Below are 8,960 nucleotides of genomic sequence, written 5' to 3' on the forward strand. Positions count from 1 at the left end.
GAGGGGCTTTGGGGAGGTGAGGGGCGCGGCGTGCGCCATCTTGGTGCGCAGAGGCGGGGGGGGGGGGGGGGTCCCAAGCTCCAGCCCTGGACACGCAGACAATCGGCGAGGCTAGAAGACGCTGTGATGCTGCTGCTTTATTTTGGAAGCCAGAAACCGATTGAATGCTGCTTTCTCTGACAGAAAGCATCTTCGGGGCGGAGCCTGATGCGGGAGAAGCGCTGAAGAAGACCCTTAGCACGCTTCTCTCTAGCCCAAGTCTCTGCTGTGCTTCCCTCCTCGCCCTGGCTCATCTCAAGGCCTTTCAGTTTCCTGTAAAGGCACAGCTATGCATTGACTGGGCGTTGTGCCTCAGTTTCTCCGCTTGGTTCTTTTGACGCTGAGAAGTTGACTTTGCCCCTTACCACATCCCCTGGATGGTATATTGCGAGCGCGAGCGCGCGCGCACACACACACACACACACACACACACTCACACACATCCCTCGAAGAACCATCTGAGGTCGTTGGAGTATAGGGGAGGTGCACCTGTCAGGTCAAAGGTAGGAAACGTTAAGATTGCCCGAGGTGTGGGGTTGGGGATTTAGCTCAGTGGTAGAGAGCTTGCCTAGGAAGTGCAAGGCCCTGGGTTCGGTCCCCAGCTCCAGAAAAAAAAAAAAAAGAACCAAAAAAAAAAAAAAAAAAAAAGATTACCCGAGGTGGCAGCAAAAAACAGGGAGATAGTTTCGAGGCAGAGCCCTTGCCTAGGCCTTAAATTAGTATTAGGCCCTAATACTGCAAAATACAAGTGTTTTTGTTGTGGTGGTGTTGTTTTGAGGAGGTGGAGGGAGGGAGTGTCTCACTATGTACCTCTGAGACCTAAAACTCTCAGGGTCCCGAAGGGTGCTCCATCACTTCTGAGTCGAACTTAAAATCCTCTTGTCGGGTTTGTTGGGTCACACCCTGTGCTCCCTTGACTGAAGTCAAGGCCAGTACGGTCAGCATAGAAAATTTCAGGACTCCACAGGGAGACCTTCTCTTAAGGCGAAAAAGTCGAGAAGGAAGAGCCAAGGAAGCCAAGCTTCTCTCCAGAATCTCCCAGGCCCTACCCTTCAGGATCGTAGAACCCCTCCATCCACCCGACTCTAGAAACCTTCCCAAAGCCAACACCCTCTGGCGGCTACCTTAAGGAACTGCATGCCTAGAGCTTCCCAGGGTAAGAAGACCAGTCTGGAGTCCTCCAGGAGTGGTAAACAAGTATCTTGGTCTGACATATTAATACAAAGAATATCTGTCTTGTATGCTGGCCAGCTCACGGTGCTCTTGCAGAGTGAGAGAAGGTTGGTCATCATCACAGCTTACATTCCAGCTGAGTCAGAGTAACCAAGTCTGAAGTCTTGAGTTGAGATGAATCCTCAGGGTGATGCAGAGCCACCAGGAGCTGGTAGGTGGCTGTGCCCAGGGTGGCCCCCACCATAGGAGCCACTACAGGCACCCACCACCAGCCATTACCAGCACTGCAATGGAAGGACAAAGGGAGGTGTCAAAGATGGCTTTTAGACACACCTCTCCCCATAAGCCGGGACTAGTAAGGCAAGTCCCCACACTTGTTCCTGTCGTGACATGTCCAGCGGTGAGCATGGGGTCACACTCTTTCATGGGAAGCACTTAGGAAGGAACCCCCAGCAGAGCTTGGTCCAGCCTCTAGTCTCGCTGAATAAACTGTTGGATGGATTCACTAAAGCCCAAAATAGTAGCATGACATTCCCAAGGACACCTCTGAGTCTACTGTATGCATGAGAAGAGGGTGGGATGCAGGAGATCGATGAAGGAAGGGAGAATTTGCCAGTCGAAGAACACGGTTGAAGAATACAAGAGAAGTGTGGAAGTGGAAGTGAGACATGGCATCACACGCCTTCGCTCCCAGCACTTGGAAGGCAGGAGGCTCTCTGCCAGCCTGCTTCATACTGAGCCCCGTCTCAGAAAAAAATGAAGGAAAGAAAAGGGGGGACTGGAGAGCCATGAACAAAGCTGTTAATAGGTTGGATGGAAGAGTGCACCAAGGGAAGCTGCCTCCTACCTGAAGACGTCAGGGCCCCAGCCAGCAAAGTAGGTGAAGAGCCTTGGGCCCAGGTCCCGGGCAGGGTTGAGTGGAGAGCCACAGTTAACACCCATGGACAGTCCAATAGTGAGGATCAGCAGTCCCACCACCACGGGCTCCAGACCTGCAGGTACCCCTTTATTCTGTCTGTCTAAGATAGCTAACAGCCCCACAATCAGCATCCAGGTACCCAGAACCTTGGGGTAGACGGAGGTAAACAGAAAGCCGTCAATGGTCACATAGGTGCTTCATTTGCTCTCTGTCACTCAAACACTTCATCCCACCACCTCTACGCCATCTGTGCAACAGGAGGTAGGACTGCCAAAGTAGAATGAACCCTATATTCCACCCAAAATCTGAACAATGGACTGGGATCCCAATAAACAAGGCAAAAGTCCGGACTTACTTTCCATATCTTCCGCTCCCGCTTACCTGATCCAAGAAGCCATTGTTCAGGGACAGATATGGGGAAGGGTAAGTGGCAAAAATGGAGGCTGTCTCTTTGGGACCGGTCACTGTCAGGTTCCCACCTGTGTAGTGCTGGAGGGCATCTTCGGGAGAGAGGGATACTCGGTGTCCATCTTTGTTTATCTAAAACCACAGCAAGACACCTCTGCCCAGAACTGTCCCCAATCATGTTCTCTTACCATAGTAGAGAACGTAGGTGGCCCCTGAGGCACAGAAAGCAGACAGCAGTTGCACAAAGCAGTAAATGGGGAGTTTGGCCCATGGGAGGCGTCCCACCATGCACATGGCCAGAGAAAAGGCTGGGTTTAGGTGGGCTCCTTCACAAGATCAATGGGGAAAGACAATATTAGGCACCACTGCTAAACACTGTCACAGAACCACATTTTCTCCTACGATGCTTACTTTCGTTGCATAGTTTAAACAAGCCTCAAAAAGATAATGATTGGGGTTGGGGATTTAGCTCAGTGGTAGAGCGCTTGCCTAGCAAGCGCAAGGCCCTGGGTTCGGTCCCCAGCTCCAGAAAAAAGAAAAAAAAAAAAAAAAGATAATGATTGGGGCTGGAGAGAGATGGCTCAGCGGTTAAGAGCACTGACTGATCTTCCAGAGGTCCTGAGTTCAATTCCCAGCAACCACATGGTGGCTCACAACCATCTGTAATGGGATCTGATGTCCTCTTCTGGTGTGTCTGAAGACAGCGACAGTGTACTTATAATAAATAAATAAATACATAAATACATAAATAAATCTTTTTTAAAAAAAGATAATGATTGGGGTTTGGGATTTAGCTCAGTAGGCCCTGGGTTCGGTCCTCAGCTCCGGGAAAAAAAAAAAAAAAGATAATGATTTGGGAACTGGAGAGATGGCTCAGTGATCGAAGGCACTGGTTGCTCTTAGAGAGGACCTTGGGTTATCAGCACCCACATGGCAGATCAAAACAATCTGTATCTCCAGTCCCAGGGGCTCCCTTGCCCTCTTCGGGGAACCTCATGCACTCACATAGACATACATCCAGGCAAAACACATACTTTTTAAAAAGTGATTTGCCAAGATCATACATTGAAACCAAAACATGACCTGAAAAGGTGTGTCTTGCCTCCCCTGCAGCGCACTGTCTGGAGGCTCAGCCCAGAGACACCGATACATGAGTTAAGAGACAAGCTTGATGAGGTCCTGAGTCCACGTGAGGCACAAGATAATAGTAATTATCCTTAACACTCTGCCATACACTCTGCCTGAGTGAGTTAGGGCCTCATGTATGAAGAATGGGAGCAGGGAGCTAGACAAAGGAGAGGGACTGGATGAGCCCAAAGCCTTATCTCAGTCCAGAACACTGGTCAAGCTCTAGGGGATAATGCCCAAGAGTCACCAAAAGAATCTAGCTTTTCCCAATCACTCACTCACATGCATATCCTATGCACCCACATTCAGACCCCACCCTACTCACCTGAGACGTTTCCTGCCACGTAGATATCTATTGTAACAGCCAGAGAGCTCGCCAGACAGGTGGTAAAGTAGTTGCCTTTTTTCTCTTCACTAGTGACAGCCTGGGCTACAGACCCCTGAGTGAGGAGCTGGTGGGGAGAGGTCCAGGAGACCAATGGGAAAGAGATTGAGCAGGCGCACAAAGCCACCAGGAAAAATAAATTAGAGAAACTAACAAAGAAGGGAAACAGGTAAAGGAAATAGAAGTGGAGGCCAAGAAAGAAGAAAAGGGGAGAGGTGAGAGAAGGAGGAAGTGGGAGCCAGGTGTCCCTTTAATCCCAGATTCACAGCAGTCTCCTTGAGTTCCAGGCAACTGCGGCTACATATTAATATAATAAGTAAGAAAAAAATTCTTACTCAGGGGAGAGCACAAACATAGTCCCCGCCACTACCACATTGTACAGTCGAGTTTCCCGCCTTTAGGGAAATCGCAGGGGTCAGCACATCCAGAGTGCAATGGCTGAGCCCTGCCCTGGGAAAACCACCTTTCTCATCATGGCATCGCCCCCGCCATGTAAGTATATAAATAAGATAGTTTTTAAAAAGAGGAAAACCGGGATTGGGGATTTAGCTCAGTGGTAGAGCGCTTGCCTAGCAAGCGCAAGGCCCTGGATTCGGTCCCCAGCTCCGAAAAAAAAAAAAAAAAAAGAGAAGAAATCAGGTGAAAGGAAGTGGACATCAGGGGACATGGCAGTAAGAAGAGCAGAAACTCTGACCTCCCTTCTCACTTCCCCGCCACTACCCCACCTACCAAGAGCACAAACACACCCAGAAACTCTGCCAGGCACTGCCGGGCCATGAGGCTTCGGATCTGGAGGTGGGCCCTGATTTCAAGCAGAGCACAGGCCATGGTGGGAACACCTGTCACAGCTCACCCCTGCCTCCGTCTGCTCAGACACAACAGCTACTACACACACAACTATTTCTGACAAAAGGGAAAGATAAGAAAGAGACTTTAAAACCAATTATCTCAGCTATAGAATAACAGTTACATCTGTGACACGTGTAACCTGGGAACGGGGGCGGCTTTCTCTGACATGTAGAAGCTAAAAGGTAAGGAGGTTGGCCGAGCTCTCTTTCTTCTGCCCTTCCCATTCCTCACAGGGCTGGCTTCCCCTATGCTGATCGGAGGGACCCTGCCTCACACATCAGTTCTCTTGGTCCTAAAGACAACCCTGGAGTAGGCTAGAAAGGCGTGGAAAGGAAAAGCAGCCCTGTACCCAGGATTTTAGTTGGAGCTTCTCAACAACTAAAAAGAACCCAGCACAGCTCTCAATCGCTTAAGACTCTCCTGTCTTCCCCGTTGAAAACCCTGCCATTTTCTAGGACTCTGACCAAAGGCTGTACTCCTAGTGGCTCCTGGTTCCATCCCAGGCCTCTAGACCTCTAATTTCAATAGCAAGAGAAAGAAAAGGGCTATTTTTTTTAAGTTTCTATAGCAACCTTTTAAGATATAACATGAGCACCATAGCGGGGCGAGTTGAGGTATATATGGCTAATTAATCCTAACTCCTTTGAGGACCCCACACCCATGCTTAATAAGCACACCTTACTTTCCGTGATTCTCTATTAGAGAAGCCCGAACCAATGTTAAAATCTCGACTAGCCAGGCATGGTGACACACACTTTGGAGGCAGAGGCAAGTGGCTCTCTAAGTTCAAGGTTGATATAGATAGTGAATTCCAGGACAGCCAGAAAGAAACTACACACAGTGAGACCCTGTCTCAAAACATAATATTAATAAAACGCATTAGTTAATTTTAAAATATTTAATAAAATCTTCAGCTAACTGTGTATCATGGAGCATCCTTTTAATCCCAGCAGAGACAGACCTCTGTGAATTTGAGGCCCTCCTGTGTGGCAAGAACCTTCCCCTAATGAATAAAGATTTCAGGGGACCAACCACTGGGCAGGGAGTAGGCGGGACTTCCAGGTCGGAGCGGGGGGGGGGGGGGGGGGGGGGAAGAGAGGAAGAGAAAGGGGACTTGTGGCTTTTTGGACTGGGTGAGAGCGTAGAGTACAAGATATAATGAACTAGACCCTCCCACCCCACCCCACCCCACTCCCCACCCCCGTTAGATGGCAGATCCACCAGGATCCACCACCAGAGGATTTAATTTAGCATGGCTTACTAATTAGGATTTTAGTAGTTGCGCCCAGCGATTGAGTTACCTTTTGACTCTAAACTAAGTTTGTGTGGTTTTTCCTTCATGTAGCGACTCAAATGAGTTCCAGAGAAAGGTATGGATGAATACCCCAGCCAGCCTCAGAATTTGGATGCGTGGGACTGGCATGGTAGCGACCTGCCATGGGAACTCAGCGAACCCAGCCAGAGAGTCTGGGGAGATGAAAACAGCCCACCAGTGCCATGTGGCCCGCCGGTGCCCGGCGTAGTGTGGGATGGTGCCCTATTTTTTATTATTTAACGCAACAATCCTGGTCTAAATATTGAATTGTAGGCCAGGAGGAGGTTCTTTTTGAGGGGGGGGACAGGGGTTGGGGAGCAGAAAGACAGGATCTATGTAACCCTGGCTGTTCTGGAACTCACACCACCACCAGCAGCAGCTGCAATTCTTTTCTGCAACAAAACCCTGGTTTGATCTCGGTCAAAGCCCCTAAACAATTAGGGAGAACTCCTCATGACGTTTGAGAGTGACCATGTGGAGCTGTGTCTTCCTCTCCCAAGACTGACAGACCCTATCTACAGATGAAGAGACAGAGTCCGGGTATCCCCTCAAACTACACGCTGGCTAAGTGAATTCAAATCCAGGTTTCCCCATCCGGTATTCTCCAGCACCTCTCATATGAATGTGATATCTCCCTCAGCTACTGGGATGCATGAAGAACTCAACAGGTCTCTAGAGACTCTGGCTGAAGCCTATAGGCCACAGTGAAGATTGCTGACTTTGGTGCAGGGGTGAGAGAGGGTCTCAAGATGGTGCTTCCTCAAGCTCTTGAGTATTAAGGTCACAGCTCTGTACTGTTCAACAAAACAGATCCCTTTCTCAGAAACGACATGCCCATTCCCTAGCTCCTGGGAATTCCAGCTGCTGATACCACACAGCTACTTTTCCTCACTGGGCAGCACCTTCCAAGACAGGTCAGTGCCTCACCCGGGGTTCTATGCCCTACTTTGGGTCCCATGTGCAATGATTGGTTGAGACAGCGATATAGAGCCCCCTGGCCCCCACTTTTGTGGTTGCGGTTGTTGTGGTGGTGGTGGTGATGGTGGCAGCGGTGGGGGCACTGGCATTGTTGTCGTTGTCTCAGTTAGGGAAAGCTCTAATTCCCATTTCATCGTAAGAGTTTGCAATAAATAGGACCAACCAAGGCCTTCGTTGTACCTGGTGTGTGAGTTGCTCTCTGTACCTAACCCTGCCTTCCTTACTCTCTCATATGTCGCCTTAGTTTCTTTAAGTGCTGATAAGAGCAACTTAAGGGAGAAACGTTGTAATGAGCATAGTAAAAAAAAAAAAAAAAAAAAAAATGCCTTTCAGACATGTAGAAGGACCTGAGTCAGGAACTCCAGCCATGGCTGCACCCGATAATCAGAACACAGTGATAGCACTCCCTCAAGATAGCCAGACACAGTCCTAGAACCCCAGGATGCTCGGTGCACAGTAATAGTCAGAGACCAAGAGCAAAGCAGTGCTCTGCACATCTTCAGGACTGCTGGAGACACTACAGAGATGCCGCCTTCGTCTGCCTGTGGCTGGTTCATCTGCCTGCGGCTGGAGAGCCTCCCCTGGGATCCTGACCATGAACTGGAGACCACCGTGAAAGGCCAGTTGCACCAGTGAGCAGCCCTGGGGAGACAGGCTTAGGACTGTGGTTATGAGCTTAGAGTGCGGATGTTGTGTGATGGCCCTCAGCATAGCTTCTGTTATACCAGTGAGCTTACCACCTTCTTCCTGGTGACAAAAAGCTTATTTTATCTCACAGTTCAAGGTTCAAGGGTCTAGTCCACTGTGACAAGAAGGTCCTGGTGGGAGGAGCTTGAGGCAACGGGTTACACAGACAGGAAGCAGAGAATAGCAAATGTTCCCATTTAGATAACTTTCTGCTTTTTAGGCCATCCAGGATTTAAGCCAAGGAATCGTGCTGCCCTCTCAGAGGACCTTTAGCGAAATAAGTCGTACACTTTATTCCTCATGGATAAGACCTTATAAACATTTGGGGATGGTTGGGATGTAGGTGTTTTCTAGTAGCTCGGTGTGAGACGTTAGGGATGCCTCTTCTGCAGTAGAAAGGCTTCAGGCGCTGTCCTCTCCTCTCTTTTGGAATGTAATGTATGTCCTGTGCTACTGTATGCTAGAAATATGTGATTTCCTTTTTGACTTTTATTTTACAGAGATTGTCAAGTGTCTCAGGAGAGAGTGGACTTTTAAGCTGTGTTGAGACTGTGATAGACTATGGGGACTTTGGAAGTCAGACTGCATTTTTGCTTTGAGAGATGGCTACAAGCCTAGGGAGACCAGGGCCTGGAATGTGGTGGTTTGCATGAGAATGACCCCGTAGGCTCTTCTGTGACTGCCTACTCCTCAAGGAGGGCTGTTATGAGACAGGACTGCAAGGATTGAGAACTTTGACTTTGCTCTTGCTCTTCCCCTCTCTTCTCTGCTCTCCAGCCCTCTTCCCCTTTGTCCTTGTCCTTTCTCTCCCCACCCGCTCCCCATCCCCCACCCCCACTTCCCTCCACGTGCTCATGGCCAGCCTTTATTTCTCCCCTCATCTACCCTTCTCTCATTAAACCTCTCCACGTGGAACCATGAAAAAAAAAAAAAGAAAAAAAACCCTTTGACTTTGGGGAAGGAAGTGTGTCACTGTGGGTGGGCTTTAATGTTTTAAAAGCCAAAGCAGCAGACTGTAGAGTGTTCTCTCTCTCTCTCTCCCCCCCAGCTCAGGATGCAGCTCTCAGCCACTGCTCTAA

General features: G+C 49.3%; 1 protein-coding gene and 1 non-coding gene across 2 annotated transcripts; both read right to left on the bottom strand.

Moving 5' to 3' along the window:
* Positions 1-1,330: 1,330 nt before the first annotated feature.
* Aqp10 (aquaporin 10) lies at positions 1,331-4,880 on the bottom strand. The gene is made up of 6 exons (XM_087641050.1): positions 4,759-4,880; positions 3,993-4,201; positions 2,728-2,865; positions 2,513-2,631; positions 2,060-2,277; positions 1,331-1,496 (listed from the first exon to the last, which is right to left on the bottom strand). The coding sequence occupies exons 1-6, from the start codon at positions 4,878-4,880 to the stop codon at positions 1,331-1,333; spliced, it is 972 nt and encodes a 323-aa protein (XP_087497176.1).
* Rnvu1-15 (RNA, variant U1 small nuclear 15) lies at positions 4,389-4,552 on the bottom strand. The gene has a single exon (XR_015679125.1). It is a non-coding gene; the product is annotated as a U1 spliceosomal RNA (small nuclear RNA).
* Positions 4,881-8,960: the final 4,080 nt, after the last annotated feature.

This window comes from Rattus norvegicus, chromosome 2 (genome assembly GCF_021556685.1).
Source record: "Rattus norvegicus strain SHRSP/BbbUtx chromosome 2, alternate assembly SHRSP_T2T, whole genome shotgun sequence".
Classification (NCBI taxonomy): Eukaryota; Metazoa; Chordata; class Mammalia; order Rodentia; family Muridae; genus Rattus; species Rattus norvegicus.

Bases quoted from the DNA above. Each gene is read 5' to 3' on its own strand.
- Aqp10 (XM_087641050.1), bottom strand. From the start codon at position 4,880: ATGGCCTGTGCTCTGCTTGAAATCAGGGCCCACCTCCAGATCCGAAGC. The intron at 2,866-3,992 runs GTGAGTAGGGTG...GATCTTGTGAAG, and splicing joins CGTGGCAGGAAACGTCTCAG to GAGCCCACCTAAACCCAGCC. The intron at 2,632-2,727 runs GTAAGAGAACAT...TCTCTCCCGAAG, and splicing joins CACCTACGTTCTCTACTATG to ATGCCCTCCAGCACTACACA.